Source organism: Dendrobates tinctorius, unplaced genomic scaffold (genome assembly GCF_039654945.1).
Source record: "Dendrobates tinctorius isolate UK_male_01 unplaced genomic scaffold, ASM3965494v1 ptg000016l, whole genome shotgun sequence".
Taxonomy (NCBI): Eukaryota; Metazoa; Chordata; class Amphibia; order Anura; family Dendrobatidae; genus Dendrobates; species Dendrobates tinctorius.
In genome coordinates, this window is record NW_027361684.1 from 65,826,808 (window position 1) to 65,847,128 (window position 20,321).

A 20,321-nucleotide genomic window follows, 5' to 3' on the forward strand; every position below is an offset into this window, starting at 1 on the left:
GTGGGTGCCCTACACATGTGCCTGGGAGTAATGCAAAAAGTCTAAATCTTGCCTCCGCTGCCTTCGTCAATTGATGTTAGTGCTGGTCCATCCTTTGGCATCAGAAAGGAAGTTGTGACTTTCCACAGTGCTCCCAATGCCACAGCAGTGGCTTTTGTGTATAAAATGACAATGGGTCCCAATCTGAGACAGAGAGGCAGCGGCAGCTGAACAGGAGGCACCAGGTATGGTGACTGTATATCAAAATAGTACATTCAATGTGACGATGGATGGTCACCTTAAGTTACATATCACACATTTTGATGTTGTATTCTGTCAGTCTGTCTGCATGTCATAAATATGATTATAACTGCAGTCTAATGTACAAAATTGATATTTATATGCAGTAATACGAAAATTATAAATATCGTATTGTACTTCTTTCTTTTAAGGTTATTATTCCAATACTGATGTTTCCACTGTATATTTGGTCAAGTCCAGCCCTCGGAGCCTCTCTCATATGATGAGTTATTACTCTCAGACCACATACATGTGCTGGCACTTCTTACCACAGGCTGTAAGGTACTGTATGTTTAAATGCAGCAGAGATGATAAAATTGTACATTAAAGAGGTTTACCTAAAGTATATAAGACATTTAACATCTATCCATAGTATGATTTCTGGAAGACCCATCCCTGGGAGCCCCACCAATCTCTAGAACTGGAGTCTTGATCCTCCATTACTATTCACTGTGGTTGGAAGTGAATCAAACAGCCTGGCTGTGCATTATCACTATCGCACCATTCTGTGTCTATGGCACTTACAGAGGGAACAAGGCACTGAACAGTGCTCAGCCATCTGGCATTCCCATAAGCATGAATACGAAAGCTGCTATTATGATTACCACTAATCTGACGACACAGGACACCCATTCTTGTGATCGATGTCCCGGCAGCACCACTCACAGCAATCAGACATTTATCATACTACCTATAGATTTACATGAAATAAAATTGGAAGCGCAAAAAAGGTACAGTATAGGCTAGCCCCATAACAGTCCATAGGTGTCACATTAAAGTGACTCTGTAAGGGCTCTTTCAGACGTCATTGATCATCAGTTCCATCTCTGATCGCAATGCACTGACTGGCTGACAGTCTTCTGACTTTGAGGCTATGTGCACAAGTTGCGGACTTGCCGCGGAAATTTCTGCGGCAATTCCGCAACTCCCTGCCGCGGGAAATACGAGAGAAATCTGCATGCGTGATTCCCGCGAAAAACTAGCATTTTGCAAGCGTAATTTGCTTGCAGAATGCTAGCGTTTTCCAAGTGATCTGTAGCATCACTTGGAAAACTGACAGGTTGGTCCACTCGTCAATCATAGTGTTTAACTAGTGTGACCAACTTTTTACTATTGAGGCTGCCTATGTTGCATCAATAGTAAAAGATATAATGTTAAAAATAATAAAAAAAATCATGATATTCTCACCTTCCGGCGTCCTCAGGCGTCAGCAATGCTCCCGGCAAGTCCCGTTCCCAGCGATGCCTTGCGACAATGAACCCAGATGACGTAGCATCTCACGAGACCGATACGTCATCAATGGTCATTGTCGCAAAGCATCACTGGAACCAGAAGATGCCGGGAGCGTGGCTGAAAGGTGGGAAGGCTGCAGGGGACGCCAGAAGGTGAGAATATCATGATTTTTTATTTTTAATTCTTTTTTTAATAGGGATATGGTACCCAGGGCCTGGAGGAGAGTCTCCTCTCCTCCAGACCCTGGGTACCATCCACACATTTTCGGCTTACTTTGCGCATGGTGTGCATACCCTCATGCGGAAAGTAAGCTGAACAGTGCTTTCCTATGTGTGCGGAATTCCCGCGATTCCACACAAAGAATGAGTCTGCTGCGTATTTTCTCTTTGCCACGACAGCACCCACTGAGAGAGGGGATCCGCCCCTAGGAACAGGAAACCTACAGAGAGATAAAAGGGGTGGTCCCCCTCGCTCCCTCAGTTGGTTTCCTGTTCCTAAGGAGGAATCCATACAGAGAAGAGGATTCCTGGCCTGGTAGCCACCCGCATTGCACTATATGAGCAGCGGGGGCCCAAGAGCTGGAAGCAGCGTCGTGAGGATCAGCAGAAAAACTTCCCCTCAGCTGGTAATGCGGGTGAGGCCTTGGCGATATGTGCGGGGCTCACTTATAGGTGCATGTGGCCATGGGAGCTGGCACCGGGGCTACTCCCTCTAGGTAAGCCGCATTACACAGCATCAGCGCCAGAGAATGGCGGGGCCGGTAATAATGTAGTCCCCGGGAGCTCGCGCAGAGCGGCAGGGACATGATGGAGTGCCACAACGCTGAAGGAGAGAATGGCATACCTGACGCGGTCAGCGATATGCTCATACCGGCGATGCAGGGGCAGTGGGCAGAAGACACTCAGCGGAGACCAGGGTTCCTCTGTAGCAAGGCAACCCGGAAGTGGAGACCGACAACTTCCAGGGGAGGCAGGTGAAGGATCGCAGTATCGCTGACAAGCGGCCGCGCATGCGCAGTAGGGGGGAGAAGGGAAAAAAAAAGGGGGGCGAAACCAGGAAGCTGCATAAAAGCACCGGCTAGAGGTACCGGTGCGCAGCTATGTCATCCACAAACGACCCGGTTTCTCTCCAAATGGATCGGCCAGAAGAATCCCCACATGGCAATACTCAGAGAAGTGGCAGCATGAGAAGCGAAGGCACCAGGAGGAATAGCAGTTCCAGGAGGAATGCTAGTGGACGTTCTAGGCAGAACGAGCCCACAGAGAAAAAACGAATGGAGAGGAAACCATCTCACGCCTCGCCTCAGCCTGAGTCGCGAACCCCGCAGCCAGTACTATGCTGACGAAATTCACGGGTGAGTGTTTTTAGTCATGCTTGTAGCTGATGGCGTCCCCTTTCTGTTTTCCTCCCCTTCTGTATACCTTAGGCCAAAAGAACGGATAAATCTAAACACAGAGAATGTGCCTTGTGTTCCCAACCTCTCCCGGATAGTTACCCTAAGAGGTTGTGTCAAAGCTGTATCGGGCAAACCTTATGGGAAGAATCCTCGGGGAAAATGGAGGATATCCGTACAATTATTAGAGAGGAAGTACGGGCCTTAGGTGGTTCCAGTAGTCTAGGGGGACAAACCCCCAGCACGGGGTTAATCTCACCAGCTTGTAGATCGCCTTCAGAAACTGGGGAAATAGACTCAGATATATCCCAGGAATACCTAACCTCAGAGGAGGAGGAGCAGGCTTGCTTTCCCACGTACAGTGTTAATAATTTGGTCAAGTCTGTGCGCGATATGATGGGGTTATCCGATTCTAAAGACCCCAAAACCCCACAGGAAATAATAATGTTTGCGGGCATCTCCCAAAAGAAAGTCCGTGCCTTTCCAGTAGTCCCAGCAATAAAAGAGCTGGTGAAAAGAGTGGGAGAAGCAAGGGCAAAGGACCTTTCTCCCCTTCACATCAAAACGGAAATATCCGTTCGATGATGACGAATTAGCATCTTGGTCGAGAGCCCCCAAGGCGGATGCGGCAGTGGCCTCCACTTCTCGCCGGTCATCCCTACGGGTGGAGGACTCAGGAACATTATCAGATCCCCCTAGATCATAAGGCGGATACCTTCCTCAAACGATCTTGGGAGGCATGCACAGGGGCCTTTAAGCTGGCAATATCGGCCACATGCACAGGGAGGTCCACGATGATATGGATGGATGAGTTGGAGGAGAAAATAAAAAGTGGAGCATCTAGAGACAAGCTCCGTTCCTCTATCCCCCTGATTAAAAGGCGCAGCAGCCTTCCTATTGGACGCCTCACCTGACTCCCTCCGTCTATCTGCCAGAGCGGCAGGATTAACCAATGCAGCCCGGCGGGCCTTGTGGTTGAAGTGGTTGAGAGGCGATACCCAGACAAAAAACAAACTCTGCGCCATGCCATGTCAGGGTAAGTACCTGTTCGGCACTGAGCTTGATGAGATCCTGACAAAAGCGGGTGAGAGAAAGAAAGGATTCCCTAACCCTTATTTTCCCTTCAACAGGAGGGCCTTCAGAAAGCCTCCATTCGGCAAAAAGAAGGACTTCAAGCCTCAGGACCACTGGGGCAATAAAGATCCCAAGCAAAGAGGCAACCTATTTGGGAAGCGTCCCTTCAGATCTGGGGACAGATTCCAGTAGCACCAATTCACTGGTAGGTGGCAGGCTACTAAGATTCAGCCGCCAATGGGGAAAAAATAACATCTAACCCGTGGGCTATTAATATTGTTACGTCGGGCCTAAAACTAGAATTCGTTCGGTACCCACCGGACTCCTTCCTATTGACTTCTTTGAAGTCTCTGGCGCAACAGGAAGCATTGGAATTGGAGATTACGGGCCTCTTATCTAAGAACGTTCTGGTAGACATTCCAAGAAACGAAATAGGGAGGGGGTTTTATTCTCCCCTGTTTCTGGTCCCAAAGCCGGATGGTTCTTTCAGGACCATAATTAATTTAAGAAAGCTTAGTACGTTTTTGGGGGGGCGATCCTTTAAAATGGAGTCTGTACGTTCGGCAATAAAACTCTTGTTTCCTAGGTGCCATACAGCAGTCTTGGACCTAAAAGATGCCTATTACCATCTCCCTATATGCAAAGAGCACCAGCAATTCCTACGGGTGGCTGTCATGTTAAAGGGCCGAATACGACATCTCCAGTTTACAGCAATGCCATTCGGATTATCCATGGCACCCCGCGTGTTTACCAAACTAATGCTAGAGGTGATGTCATATATAAGGCTGAAGGATACCTTAATAGTCCCGTTCTTGGACGACCTGCTCATAGTAGGAAATTCTGTTTCCAAATGCAAAAACAGGATAGCTGATATTATTTCATCCCTGCAGACACTAGGCTGGCTGATCAACTGGGAAAAGTCCAGTCAACAACCAGTAACCCGTCAGACGTTCCTGGGCCTTCAAATAGACTCTAAGTCAAAAATGCTTCCTGCAAGAAACAAAATCACGAGCCATAATTAATAAGGTACGGACAGCAGTGGGTAAACCCACGATGTCCTTAAGAGAATTCATGTCCTTGTTGGGGTCCCTAATATCATGCAACCCGGCCATCCAGTGGGCTTAATTCCATTCCAGAAAATTGCAGTGGGCCATTTTACAAGAAGCAGATGGCCTGCACAGGCAGTTGGAAGGCAGAATATCACTATCATCAGAAGTGATCGATTCCTTAGAGTGGTGGTTGGATGCAGGCAACCTCACCGGCAGGGTTCCATGGTTGGTTATCCCCTTTAAAATAGTCACTACAGACGCTAGTACCTCAGGGTGGGGGCCCACCTAGAGGAAAATATGATGCAAGGCCAATGGTCCGAGTCCGAAATGGGGAATTCATCCAATATGAGAGAACTAACAGCGATATATTATGCTATATCTAAATTTCTCCCACAGCTACGGGGAACCCATACGAGAATCCAATCAGACAACACAACCACAGTGGCTTATATAAACTGGCAAGGTGGCACGCAATCGGGGCCGCTCATGTATATCGCGGAACAAATTTTGGAGATAGCCGAGTCGCATCTCCGCTCCTTGTCTGCGCTCCACATCAGAGGAGTGGTGTTGTGAGTTCATTTTCCCCTTCACCGTTGATGTCTGATGAACTCCCTCTGCTGGTGAAGAGAGGTAGTGAAATTGATTGGGTTGAGAAGAACCTGTCATCTGAACTGGTGGAGCCTGAATGGACACCCGGAATCACTGAGTGGATATAAGGCAGCCGACGCCCTACAGGGGTGCTGGTGATCCTTTCTGCTCTGAGCTCTTTCAACCAGTTAGTCCTGTCTACTGAAAGCTAAGTTTTTGCTCTCTTATTTTTCCATGAGATTTTGTCTGTTTGCTTTGTGTTTTGTGTTCAGCCTGCCTTTGTTGGGACGGGCTGAGCTCCATTTTTGTCTCTGATCAGTTTATCTCTTTGCTCTGTTTTCAGAATATACCTGAGTGCTGATATAGTGATTTTTAAGTCTAGCGACTTCAGGGCCTTTTTCCCTATCAGACGGTTGGGACATTTTTGGTAGGGTTTTTTGAGGATTGCAGACAGCAGCTTTTCTATCCTGTCCTTTTTAGTTAGCTTGGGCCCCATCGTTTGCTCAACCTGTCTTTCTCTCTGTGTTTGTGTTTTTATCTGCTTTTCACTGACAATACATGTTGGGGGCTGTCTATTGCTTTGGGTCTGCTCTGGGGCAGTTTAGATTTCCCCTTTCTTTCTTTAGGCTTATTTAGTTCTCCGGCTGGGAACGAGGGGTCTAGGGCACCGTAGGAACCCCCCGCGGCTATTGTTAGTTGTGGTGAATAGGATCAGGGGTCTGCAATCCGATAGCTACCAACCTCTCCGGTTTTCTGGACTTAGCTTGTATTTTTGTTTTTTACTCCTTCGGTGACTCATTAATAACAGAATCACCAGCCATACCGCAGATTCTAGGGTACTCAATAGCAGGAAAGAATTGTAAAAAAAAAAAAAAAAAGGAAAGAAAAAAAAAGGTGTCAGAATTTTTTTTTTGTGTGTATATTTTTTCCTCTATGTATTTGAGGCCGTAGGGGGGATTTTTTCTTCTCAATGGAGATGAAGCAATTGTCTGATCGTGTGGAGCAGCTCGCTGCTGAAGTGCGGGGAATTTCCGCCTATCTTGCTCATTCACATGTTGCTGAGCCAAGGATCCCTACTCCTGATGTGTTTTTTGGGGATCAGTCTAAATTTTTGAACTTTAAGAATAATTGTAAATTATTTTTTGCCTTGAAGCCTATCTCATCGGGGAGCTCCGCACAGCAGGTTAAAATTGTCATCTCCTTGCTGCTCGGCGATCATCAGGATTGGGCGTTTTCCTTGAAACCTGATGATCCTATTCTAACTAATGTGAACGCATTTTTTCAAGCCTTGGGTCTGTTGTACGATGAACCTAATGCTATTGATCAGGCTGAAAAGGCCCTGTTGGCATTGAGCCAGGGTCAGGATTATGCAGAGTTGTACTGTCAAAAATTCCGAAAGTGGGCGGTCCTTACTACCTGGAATGATGGTGCCTTGGCAGCTCTCTTTCGGAAGGGTTTGTCAGAAACCGTAAAAGATACTATGGTGGGATTTCCTGTTCCCTCTGGTCTTGACGATTCTATGTCATTAGCCATTCAGGTTGATCGGCGTTTGCGTGAACGCAAAACTGCACGAGAGGTGTTGCCACCTGTTGAACAAATGTCTGAGCCTATGCAATGTGATAGATTTTTGTCTAGGGCGCAACGTCAGGAGTTCAGAAGGCGTAATAAGCTGTGTTTTTTCTGTGGAGATGCCTCGCATATTATTTCTGTCTGCCCTAAACGAGAGAAACATTTTGCACACACATTTGCTGTGGGTGGTGTTCAACCTAAGTTTCTTCTGGCAATTACTCTGATCTGCTCCCTGTCCACATTTTCCGCTAAGGCTTTTGTGGATTCGGGAGCAGCTCTGAACCTGATGGACTTGGATTTTGCTAAACGTTGTGGATTTTCTACGACACCTCTGCGGACGCCTATCCCTTTGAGGGGTATTAATGCTACTCCTTTGGCGAAGAATAAACCTCAGTTTTGGACCCAGGTGGTAATGCGGGTCGCCCCAGACCATCAAGAAAATTGCAGATTTTTGGTGTTGCATAATCTGCATGATACCATTGTTCTGGGGTTTCCCTGGTTGCAAATCCATAATCCAGTTTTGGATTGGAAATCTGTGTCTGTGGTGAGTTGGGGTTGTCGGTGTGCCCTTAGTGACGCTCCTGTTTTCTCCACCTCTCCCCAGTCGCATGATGTTCCTGACTATTTGGCTGATTTTTATGATGTATTTAGTGAGAATGAGTCTGCGTCTTTGCCTCCTCATAGGAGTTATGACTGTGCAATTGAGCTGAGCCCTGGGTGTAAATTTACCAAGGGTCGACTTTTCAATTTATCTGTACTCGAGCACGAGGCTATGCGATCCTATATTAAGGAGTAGTTGGAGAAGGGTCTTATTAGACCATCCTCTTCACCCTTAGGTGCTGGGTTTTTTTTCGTGGCCAAGAAGGATGGTTCATTAAGGCCTTGTATTGACTATCGTTCCCTTAACAAAATTACTGTTAAATATCAGTATCCGTTACCCCTGATTTCTGATCTATTCTCTAGAGTTAAAGGTGCTTGCTGGTTTACTAAGCTTGACCTCAGGGGGCATATAATCTTATTCGCATTAAGCATGGGGATGAATGGAAGACGGCGCTTAATACTCCAGAGGGACATTTTGAGTACCTGGTGATGCCTTTTGGGCTCACTAATGCCCCTTCTGTCTTCCAGTGCTTCATGAATGATGTTTTCTGAGACTTTGTGGATAAATTTTTGATCATCTATCTGGCTGATATTTTGATCTTTTCCAAGGATTGGGACTCTCCATGTGAAACATGTTCGGACTGTGTTCCGGATTTTGAGGGAGAATTCCCTGTATGTCAAGGGATCGAAATGCCTTTTTGGGGTACAGAGGATTTCATTTTTGGGATTTATTTTGTCTCCGTCAACTATTGAAATGGACCCGGCCAAGGTACAGGCCATTTATGATTGGGTTCAGCCCACTTCTTTGAAGGCCCTCCAGAAGTTTTTGGGTTCTGCAAATTTTTATCGTAAAATTATAGCTAATTTTTCTGGTATTGCCAAACCATTGACTGATTTGACTAAGAAAGGTGCTGATGTGCTGAATTGGTCTCCGGAGGCTGTTTATTCCTTTCAGGAGCTGAAGCGAAGGTTCACTTCTGCTCCGGTTTTGTGGCAACCTGATGTCTCACTCCCGTTTCAGGTAGAGGTGGACGCTTCTGAGATTGGTGCAGGAGCTGTTTTGTCCCAAAAAGATCCGGTAACATCTAAAATGAATCCCTGTGCTTTCTTTTCCCGAAAGTTCTCCCCATCTGAACGTAACTATGATGTGGGTAATCGGGAACTGTTAGCCATGAAATGGGCATTTGATGAGTGGAGACATTGGTTGGAGGGAGCTAGACATCAAGTCGTGTTCCTTACTGACCACAAGAATTTGATTTACCTGGAGTCGGCCAAACGCTTGAATCCTAAACAGGCTAGGTGGGCCTTGTTTTTCACACGTTTTGATTTTGTGGTCTCTTTTCTTCCGGGCACTAAGAATGGCAAGGCAAACGCCCTCTCTAGGAGTTTCTTTGCTGATTCTCCTGTTGTGACCAAGCCTGCTACCATCTTAGGTGAGGGGGTAGTTCTTTCTGCCATCTCGCCCGATTTGAGACGTGCTCTGGAAGAGTTTCAGGAGGACAAACCTGAGCGTTGTCCCATTGGAAAATTGTATGTTCCTGACCAGTGGAAGAAGAGAGTGATGTCTGTAGTTCATTGCACTGCATTGGCTGGTCATCCAGGCATTTTTGGTACTAGAGATTTGGTGAGTTGGTCTTTTTGGTGGCCCGCCTTGTCTCGTGATGTCAGGAGTTTTGTGCAGTCCTGTGGGACTTGCTCCCGGTCTAAACCTTGTTCTCGCTCTTGTGGGCTGCTGATGCCTTTGCCGGTGCCCAGGAGGCCATGAACCCATATTTCAATGGATTTTATCTCTGATATGCTTGTCTCTCAGAGAATGACTGTTATTTGGGTGATTTGTGATAGATTCTCTAAGATGGTCCATCTTGTACCACTCCCTAAGTTGCCATCTTCCTCAGAGTTAGTGCCCTTGTTTTTGCAACAGGTGGTTCGCTTGCACGGGATTCCTGAGAACATTGTATCTGACAGAGGAGTTCAGTTTGTGCCTAGATTTTGGAGGACTTTCTGTTCCAAGCTGGGAATTCAGTTGTCCTTCTCCTCTGCGTTTCACCCTCAGACCAATGGGCAGACGAAGAGAACAAACCAGACTTTGGAGTCGTATTTGAGACGTTTTATTTCTGCTGATCAGGATGATTGGGTTTCATTTTTGCCCTTGGCCGAATTTGCTTTAAATAATAGAGCTAGTTCTGCCACTTTGATGTCACCATTTTTTTGTAACTTTGGGTTTCATCCTCGATTCTCTTCAGGGCGGGTGGAGTCTTCTGCCTACCCAGGTGTTGACACTATGGTGGAGAGAATGCACCAGATCTGGGACCAAGTGGTGGATAGGTTGTCTCTCTCCCAGGAAAAGGCCCAGCAGTTTTCCAACCATCATAGGACCATTGGTCCCCAGTTTAAGGTGGGTGATATGGTTTGGCTGTCATCAAAGAATATCTCTATGAAGGTGGCTTCTCCAAAGTTTAAACCTAGATTTATTGGACCTTACAAGATTTTGGAGATTCTTAATCCTGTCTCTTTTCGATTGGCTCTTCCTGTTACATTCAAGATCTATAACGTGTTTCATAAGTCTCTGTTAAAGAGGTTTGTTGAGCCAGTAGTTCCTGTGGTGGCACCTCCTGACCCTGTATTGGTGGAAGGTAATGTGGAATATGAGTTTGAGACTATACTGGATTCTCGCCTGGCTAGACGGAGACTCCAGTATTTGGTTAAATGGAAGGGTTACGGCCAGGAGGATAATTCTTGGGTCCCTGCATCCGATATTCATGCCGAAAGATTGGTTCGTGCTTTTCATCGGGCCCATCCTGATCGTCCTGGTGGCGTGGATGAGGGTTCGGTGACCCCTCCTCAAGGGGGAGGTACTGTTGTGAGTTCATTTTCCCCTTCACCGTTGATGTCTGATGAACTCCCTCTGCTGGTGAAGAGAGGTAGTGAAATTGATTGGGTTGAGAAGAACCTGTCATCTGAACTGGTGGAGCCTGAATGGACACCCGGAATCACTGAGTGGATATAAGGCAGCCGACGCCCTACAGGGGTGCTGGTGATCCTTTCTGCTCTGAGCTCTTTCAACCAGTTAGTCCTGTCTACTGAAAGCTAAGTTTTTGCTCTCTTATTTTTCCATGAGATTTTGTCTGTTTGCTTCGTGTTTTGTGTTCAGCCTGCCTTTGTTGGGATGAGCTGAGCTCCATTTTTGTCTCTGATCAGTTTATCTCTTTGCTCTGTTTTCAGAATATACCTGAGTGCTGATATAGTGATTTTGAAGTCTAGCGACTTCAGGGCCTTTTTCCCTATCAGACGGTTGGGACATTTTTGGTAGGGTTTTTTGAGGATTGCAGACAGCAGCTTTTCTATCCTGTCCTTTTTAGTTAGCTTGGGCCCCATCATTTGCTCAACCTGTCTTTCTGTCTGTGTTTGTGTTTTCATCTGCTTTTCACCAACAATACATGTTGGGGGCTGTCTATTGCTTTGGGTCTGCTCTGGGGCAGTTTAGATTTCCCCTTTCTTTCTTTAGGCTTATTTAGTTCTCCGGCTGGGAACGAGGGGTCTAGGGCACCGTAGGAACCCCCCACGGCTATTGTTAGTTGTGGTGAATAGGATCAGGGGTCTGCAATCCGATAGCTACCAACCTCTCCGGTTTTCTGGACTTAGCTTGTATTTTTGTTTTTTCCTCCTTCGGTGACTCATTCATAACAGAGTGGACAATTCCAGAGCGGACTTTTTCAGTCGCCAGACGTTGCATCAAGGAAAGTGGGTGCCCAGCCATCTCATCTTTGAGATGATAGCGGCCATATGGGGCAGACCAGAAATAGATCTGTTTGCAATGAGAGCCAACAGGAGTGTAGAAAGGTTCGCTTCTCTATACGGAGCGGACAACCCAGACTTGCTCGATGCCCTCCAATCACCCTGGACATTCCAGCAGGCCTACACCTTTCCTCCAATGGTACTTTTGCCAACAGTGGTCAGAAAAATAAGGGAAGAAGGTGCAAAGGTCATCTTAATTGCCCCTTTTTGGCCAAAGAGGCCGTGGTTCTTATGGCTGAGGGCCATGTCGATAACCGACCCATGGATTCTCCCACTACATAGGGACCTTCTCTCACAAGGACCCTGTTACCATCCTCAAGTCACAGCCCTGCGCCTAGCAGCATGGAATTTTAAAAAGGGGTTATTAAAGCTAAGGAGGTTCTCAGATAATCTGATTGACAACCTTCTACAGAGTAGGAAGGAATCCACGATGAGAATTTACACTAGAGTGTGGAAAAAATTATTGGCCTTTCACCCAGCAACACTCACCAGCGAAGTACCTATTGCAGCCATTTTAGAATTCCTGCAGAAAGGCTGAGAGTTAAAGCTCTCAGTTAACACTCTGAAGGTCCATGTATCAGCTCTAGGTGCCTTATATAATTATGATGTGGCTGGTAATAAGTGGGTGGCCCGGTTTATATCAGCTTGTCAGCAAGCAAACCCAGTCCGCATTCTTCAGCTTCCAACATGGGACCTTAGTCTGGTCTTAGATGCCTTCACTCAGGCCTCTTTTGAGCCCATACACTCAGCATCAATAAAATGCCTTACATTGAAAACGGCTCTACTGGTAGCGCTAGTCTCAGCAAGGAGAGTAAGTGATCTACAAGCTCTATCGGTAGATTCCCCCCTTCCTGTCAGTAGTCCAGGACAGACTAGTATTAAGAACGGACCCATCTTATCTTCCCAAATGAGCTACTAAGTTTCATAGGACCCAAGAGGTCTGCCTACCCTCCTTCTATGAGAGCCCAGCAACACCAGAGGAGGATAGATATCACACGTTAGACATGAAGAGAGCAGTCCTAGCCTACTTAGATAGGACCAGTCCCTGGAGGCAGAGCAGGGCTCTTTTTGTCTCCTTCCAAGGTAACAAGAAGGGGTCTAGCATTACGAGAGGCACACTTTCCCGGTGGATCAGGGATGCGATCACGATGGCATATTTGGCAAAAGGAGAAGACCCTCCATAGGGTATAAAGGCACACTCTACTTGAGCCATATCATCCTCCTGGGCCGAGAGGGCGAACATCCCAATTGAGCTAATATGTAAGGCTGCAACCTGGTCTTCGCCATCTACTTTTTATAGTCACTATAGACTAGATTAATCCTCTTCTGAGGATTTGGCCTTTGGTAGATCTGTCCTTAACACGGTGTGCCCTCCCAAGAGATTATCTCTGAAATTCTCTCAGTGGGTGCTGTCGTGGCGAAGAGAAAAAAACAGATTACTTACCGGTAATACTCTTTTATAGAGTCCACGACAGCACTCGCTCACTTCCCTCCCTTAATTGGCACATGGCTCTCTCTGGTGGTGGAGAGTAGAGTTATGTTATTATGTAAATATGTGTAGCAAACATAAGATATGTAGATTTGAGTCGCTTACTTAACCATTGAATAAAACATGCATGGCGATTCCTCTTGTTCTCTGCAATCCAACTGAGGGAGCGAGGGGGACCGCCCCTTTTACCTCTCTGTAGGTTTCCTGTTCCTGGGGCGGATCCCCTCTCTCAGTGGGTGCTGTCGTTGACTCTATAAAAGAGTATTATCGGTAAGTAATCCGGTTTCTTTCCGCAATGCGATTCCATCACAGAAAAATACACAGCATTAACACAGTATATCCGGAATGCCATTGAATACAATGGATTGTTTATTTTATGCGTTTTTGCGGTGAAAAAACGCAGCAAAAATGCATAAAATCCGTGGGAATTCCGGACTTGTGCACACAGCCTGTCAGGGTGACAGCTTCATATATTTCAATGAGGCTGTCATGCTCTGGGTCAGGAGAAGCATGGCCAGTCAGTGCATTGGAGATCAAACCAGTGATCACAGAGGTCTGAAAGAGCCCTAACTGTGCTGGCTCTGTAGAATGTTTTCTTTCAATTTGTAGGGTTATTTCTTTACTACATGTTCCTGAAGGGAGTAATTAAATTCCCATAGTCTTAGCAGTACAGTGTTGCTGCTCATATTGGGAGAAAATTTTAGATGTAGAATTTTACAAAAATGACAACACAGATATTTTATTCTTGTTTTGTACTGCATCATATGGAAGAGCATTATTTATTCATGTTAGTACAGATATAATAAATTAACCCTTTTAAACCCCAAGGTGGTTTACATCTTAATAACCAAGCCAATTTTTACAATTCTAACCAGTGTTAATTTTCTGAGGTAAAAACTCTGGAACGCTAAAGTGGATCTTGCTGATTCTGAGATTGGTTTTGTGACATATTGTACGTTATGATAGTGGTAAAATTTCTTCGATATGACTTGTGTTTATTTGTGTAAAAAATAAATAAATAAAAAAACAGAAATTTGTCAAAATTTGGAAAATGTTGCAATTTTTAATTTTTATAACCTTAACTCTGCTTTTACTATTACCGTGTTTTTGCGGGCCGATTTTGCGGCCCCAATAGATTTCTATGGGGCCGCAAAATCGTCCCGCAAAAATTCCTCGGTGCGCCATGTGCCATACGGCCGTGATGGCTGTATTTGCGGCCGTGATAAAATATCGAGCTTGCTCGATCTTTTTTACGGTGTACAGACATGGCTCCCATTGCAAATCAATGTGGCCGTAAAAACAAACGGAAGTTTGCTTTTGCGGCGCACTGTGACTTCCGGTTTTGAGGAACACCTTTTTTTTCCAATACTATTTCAATAGCATTGGAAAAATAAAAATCGGTGATCTGCAAGCTTTTTTGCGGCCCGTTATTGTGGCAGACTGTAAAAATTGCGGCGATACGGGCCGCAATACTGGGCTGCAAAACAGCTGTAAGTGTAAAAGTAGCCTAAATAAGAGAAATGTCTCAAACAAAATAGTTAGTAAATAACATTTCCCACATGTCTACTTTACATCAGCACAATTTTTGAAACTACATTTTTTTTTGTTAGGAAGTTATAAAAGTTAAAAGTTGAACAGTGCGTTCTCACTTATCCAACAAAATTTACAAAACCCATTTTTTTTTTTTTAGGGACCACATCACATTTGAAGTGACTTTAAGGGGTCTAAATGACAAAGTACCCAAAAGACACCATTCTAAAAATTGCACCCATCAAGGTGCTCAAAACTACATAAGTGGTTAACCGTTAAGGTGCTTCACATGAATTAATGGAATGTGAATGGAAAAAAAATGAACATTTAACTTTTTTTTCACTAAGATTTAACTTTCGATACAATTTATTTCCATTTTTACAAGGGTAACAGGAAAGAATGGAACCCAAAATTGGTAGTGCAATTTCTCCTGAATATGCCGATACCCGATATATGGGGGAAAACCACTGTTTGGATGCATGGTAGGACTTGCAAGGGAAGAAGCCTCATTTGACTTTTTAAATGTAAAATTTGCTGGAATAATTAGCCGACGCCATGTCGTGTTTCGAGAGCCCCTGATGTATCAAAACAGAGACCACCCCCCACAAGTGACGCAATTTTGGAAACTAGACCCCCCAAGGAACTTATGTAGGTGTGTGGTGAGCACTTTGAACCACCAAGTGCTTCACAGTTGTTTATAACGTACAGCTGTGAAAATAAAAATTCACGTTTTTTCTACAAAAATTCTTTTAGACCCAAATTTTTTATGGGTTAACAGGAGAAAATGGACCTCAAAATGGGTTGTGCAATTTCTGCTAGTACACCGATACCCCATATGTGGGGAAAAAACTACTGTTTAGGCGCACATTGGGGCTAGGAAGGGAAAAAGTGACGTAAGTCAGAAATTAATCTAGTAGTCCATGGATGTGTAGTACAGTCTGAAGCATTCTTTCATACACAGACAAGGTTTGTCAGTGAAGGGATCCTTGTTGTGAGTTCATTCTCACCAGTTGTGAGTTCCCCTTCTGGACTCCCTCTGGTGGTGACGGGAGGTGGTGCGGCTGGTTTGATCGGTGGAGATCTGCCACCTGAGAATGAGGATGATGATTGGATTTCAGGATTCTCAGATTGGATTTAAGACAGCCGACGCCCTATTCAGTTGCTGGTGATTCCTTCTGGCTAGTCAGCTCTTGGTTTGCAGCTCTGTTCCAGTCATCTGAAGCTAAGTTTTTCTGCTAATGTTCACACTTGATTTTGTTGGTCTTTTCAGTTTTTTCTGAGGTCTGCCAGCCCCGGCTGGGGGCTGAGCTGAATTTCCACTCTTATTTATCAGTATTTTGCCAATTGGCTTTTTGTCCCTTACTAGTTCGGTCTCTTTTTGCTCTGTCTCAAGATATTTCAGAGTGGATATAGTGGGAGAAGTCTAGTGACTTCAGGGTTAATTTTGCTATCAGAAGTGTTGGACATTATTTTGTATGGTTTTTTGCAGGTTGCAGATAGTGTCTTCCCTGTTATGAATGGGTAACCGAGGAGGAAAAAAAGACAACAAGCTAAGTCTCAGAAAACCAGAGAAGTTGGTAACTATGCAGACTGCAGATCCCTGATCTTAACCGCACAGCTAGCAGCAGTCGTGGAGTGTTCCTACGATGGTCCTAGACGCCTCGTCACAACCGGAGAACTACACAAGCCTAAAGCGGGAAAAGAGGAAAACTAACTGCCCCAGAGCAGACCCCAAAGGAAAGACAGCCCCCCACATGTATTAACGGTGAAACAAGATGAAAATACAAACAAAGGCAGGAAAATAGGCTGAGCAAACGATGGGGCCCGGCTAACTAAAAAGGACAGGAAAGGAAAGACACTGTCTGCAATCTGCCAAAAACACCTACAAAAATATTGTCCAACACTTCTGATAGCAAAATTAACCCTGAAGTCACTAGACTTCTAAACCTATATCAGCACTCTGAAATATTCTGAGACAGAGCAAAAAAGAGGCCAATCTAATAAGGAACAAAAAAGCAGATTGACCAATACTGATTAATAGGAGTGGAAATTCAGAATAGCCCCAGCAGGGGCAGGCTGATTACACAAAAACTGAATTGACCAACAAGCGCAAGTGTGAACATAAGCAAAAAACAATCTTAACTTGAGAAGACTGGAAGAGAGCTGAAGTCCAGGACCTGAGAAGCAGACTGAATCACCAGCACCCGGATAGGGCGTCGGCTGTCTTATATCCAGTCTGATACTCCAGAGATCCAATCGTTATCTTCCTCATCAGGTGGCAGATCACTACCACTTAAACCAACAGCACTACCTCCTGTCACCACCAGAGGGAGAACGGAAGGGGAACTCTCAACTGGTGGAGCAGAAAGTGAGTTCATGACACTTCCCTTTCCTTTCCTGTCTAGTTAGTTTGGGCCCCATCAGCCTATTTTCCTGCCTGTGTTTGTGCCTTCATCATGTTTCACCGTCAATACATGTGTGGGGGCTATCTATTCCTTTGGGGTCTGCTCTGGGGCAGTTAGTTTTCCCTTTTCTTGCTTTAGACTTATGTAGTCCTCCGGCCGTGATGAGGCGTCTAGGTTCATCATAGGCACGCTCCACGGTTACTGCTAGTTGTGTGGTAAGGTCAGGGATCTGCAATCTGCATTGTTACCAACCACTCTGTTTTCTGTGGCTTAGCTTGTTTGCTTTTTTCTCCACGGTGACCCATTCATAACAGATCCTTGCGTATCCCCCTACTGTAATAAACTTGGCACCTCTTTGGTAACCTTCAATTTTTTGCAGTTTGGGGGATCTCCCACAGGAAATGTTGGCCTGGTGCGATATGTGCACCTTCAGTTCCTTAACCCCTTCCTGACATTTGACGTAGTATCCCATCCATGTGACCTGGGCCTTAATGTCCATGGATGGGATAGTACGTCATCACAATCAGCTGCACTCACGGGGAGCGCAGCTGATCGCGGCCAGGTGTCAGCTGATTATCACAGCTGTCACACGGCACTATGTGCCAAGATCAGTCACATTAACCCCCGGTACACTGTGATCAAACATGATCGCAGTGTTCCGGGGGCATAGGGAAGCATTGCGCAGGGAGGGAGCTCCCTTCATGCTTCCCTGAGACACTAAGAACAACGCGATGTGGTCGCGCTGTTCCGAGGGCCTCCTCCCTGCAGGCCCCCAAATCCAAGATGGCCTACTTGGTCCTGCAGGGAGGTGGCTTCTCAGTGCCTGCTAAGAGCAGGCGCTGAGAAGCCGCCTTCACTGCCTGTCAGATCGCTGATCTTACACAGTGCAGCACAAGGTGTCAGATCAACGATGTATGTAATGTAATAAAATTTAAAAAAACATGTGTAAAAATTATTTTTAACAAATTCCTAAATAAATAAATAAATATATATATATATATATATATATATATATATATATATATATATATACATACATACAGCTGTGGCCAAAAGTATTGACACCCCTGCAATTCTGTCAGATAATACTCAGTTTCTTCCTGAAAATGGTTTCAAACACAAATTCTTTGGTATTATTATCTTCATTTAATTTGTCTTAAATGAAAAACCACAAAAAGAATTGTCCTAAAGCCAAATTGGATATAATTCCACACAAAACATAAAAAAGAGGGTGGACAAAAGTATTGGCACTGTTCGAAAAATCATGTGATGCTTCTCTAATTTGTGTAATTAACAGCACCTGTAACTTACCTGTGGCACCTAACAGGTGTTGGCAATAACTAAATCACACTTGCAGCCAGTTGACATGGATTAAAGTTGACTCAACCTCTGTCCTGTGTCCTTGTGTGCACCACATTGAGCATAGAGAAAAGAAAGAAGACCAAAGAACTGTCTGAGGACTTGAGAAACCAAATTGTGAGGAAGCATGAGCAATCTCAAGGCTACAAGTCCATCTCCAAAGACCTGAATGTTCCTGTGTCTACCGTGCGCAGTGTCATCAAGAAGTTTAAAGCCCATGGCACTGTGGCTAACCTCCCTAGATGTGGACGGAAAAGAAAAATTGACAAGAGATTTCAACGCAAGATTGTTCGGATGTTGGATAAAGAACCTCGAATAACATCCAAACAAGTTCAAGCTGCCTTGCAGTCCGAGGGTACAGCAGTGTCAACCCGTACTATCCGTCGGCGTCTGAATGAAAAGGGACTGTATGGTAGGAGACCCAGGAAGACCCCACTTCTTACCCCGAGACATAAAAAAGCCAGGCTGAAGTTTGCCAAAACTTACCTGAAAAAGCCTAAAACGCTTTGGAAGAATGTTCTCTGGTCAGATGAGACAAAAGTAGAGCTTTTTGGGCAAAGGCATCAACATAGAGTTTACAGGAGAAAAATAGAGGCATTCAAAGAAAAAAACACGGTCCCTACAGTCAAACATGGCGTAGGGTCCCTGATGTTTTGGGGTTGCTTTGCTGCCTCTGGCACTGGACTGATTGACCATGTGCATGGCATTATGAAGTCTGAAGACTACCAACAAATTTTGCAGCATAATGTAGGGCCCAGTGTGAGAAAGCTGGGTCTCCCTCAGAGGTCATGTGTCTTCCAGCAGGACAATGACCCAAAACACACTTCAAAAAGCACTAGAAAATGGTTTGAGAGAAAGCACTGGAGACTTCTAAGGTGGCCAGCAATGAGTCCAGACCTGAATCCCATAGAACACCTGTGGAGAGATCTAAAAATGGCAGTTTGGAGAAGGCACCCTTCAAATATCAGGGACCTGGAGCAGTTTGCCAAAGAAGAATGGTCTAAAATTCCAGCAGAGCATTGTAAGAAACTCATTGATGGTTACCGGAAGCGGTTGGTTGCAGTTATTTTGGCTAAAGGTTGTGCAACCAAGTATTAGGCTGAGGGTGCCAATACTTTTGTCTGGCCCATTTTTGGAGTTTTGTGTGAAATGATCAATGTTTTGCTTTTTGCTTCATTCTCTTATGTGTTTTTTCATTTAAGACAAATTAAATGAAGATAATAATACCAAAGAATTTGTGTTTGCAATCATTTTCAGGAAGAAACTGAGTATTATCTGACAAAATTACAGGGGTGTCAATACTTTTGGCCAGAACTATATATATATATATATATATATATATATATATATATATATATATATATCCTAATAAATTCTTTTTTTAAATACAAAAACGATAAAAGTACACATATTTAGTATTGCCACGTCTGTAACAACCCACCCTATAAAGCTGTCCCACTAGTTAACCCCTTCACTGAACCCCTTAAAAAAAAAAACAAGGCAAAAACAATACTTTATCATCATACCGCCGAACAAAAAGTGAAATATCGCGATCAAAAAGACAGATATAAATAAACATGGTACCGCTGAAAACGTCATCTTGTCCCACAAAAAACGAGCCGCCATACAGAGTCATCAGCGAAAAAATAAAAAAGTTATAGCTCGCAGAATAAAGCAATGCAAAAATAATTATTTTTATATAAAATTGTTTTTCTTGTATAAAAGTGCCAAAACATAAAAAAAGATATATATGAGGTATCGCTGTATTTGTACTGACCCGAAGAATAAAACTGCTTTACTTCTTATCTAATTGGTCAGTTTAAATACATGAACATATATGGGCGTCCGACCTAAGGTGGCTTAAGAATCAGATGATATACTGCCCCTTGTATTCCAATGTCAGCAAGACTCTAGTATCGGCTTTGACCATCTGGCCTAAACTTCCTCTTCTGTGTGTC

The 20,321-nt window shown here is 44.7% G+C and overlaps 1 protein-coding gene across 3 annotated transcripts in view; it reads left to right on the plus strand.

Moving 5' to 3' along the window:
- Positions 1-20,321, plus strand: part of LOC141080602 (acetylserotonin O-methyltransferase-like) — a 141,596-nt gene that overhangs the window by 33,850 nt on the left and 87,425 nt on the right. For all 3 annotated transcript variants that reach the window (XM_073565938.1, XM_073565939.1, XM_073565937.1), the window contains one exon: positions 432-561. In XM_073565938.1, the coding sequence (XP_073422039.1) occupies positions 432-561 (130 nt within the window). The remainder of the gene's footprint in view (positions 1-431; positions 562-20,321) is intronic.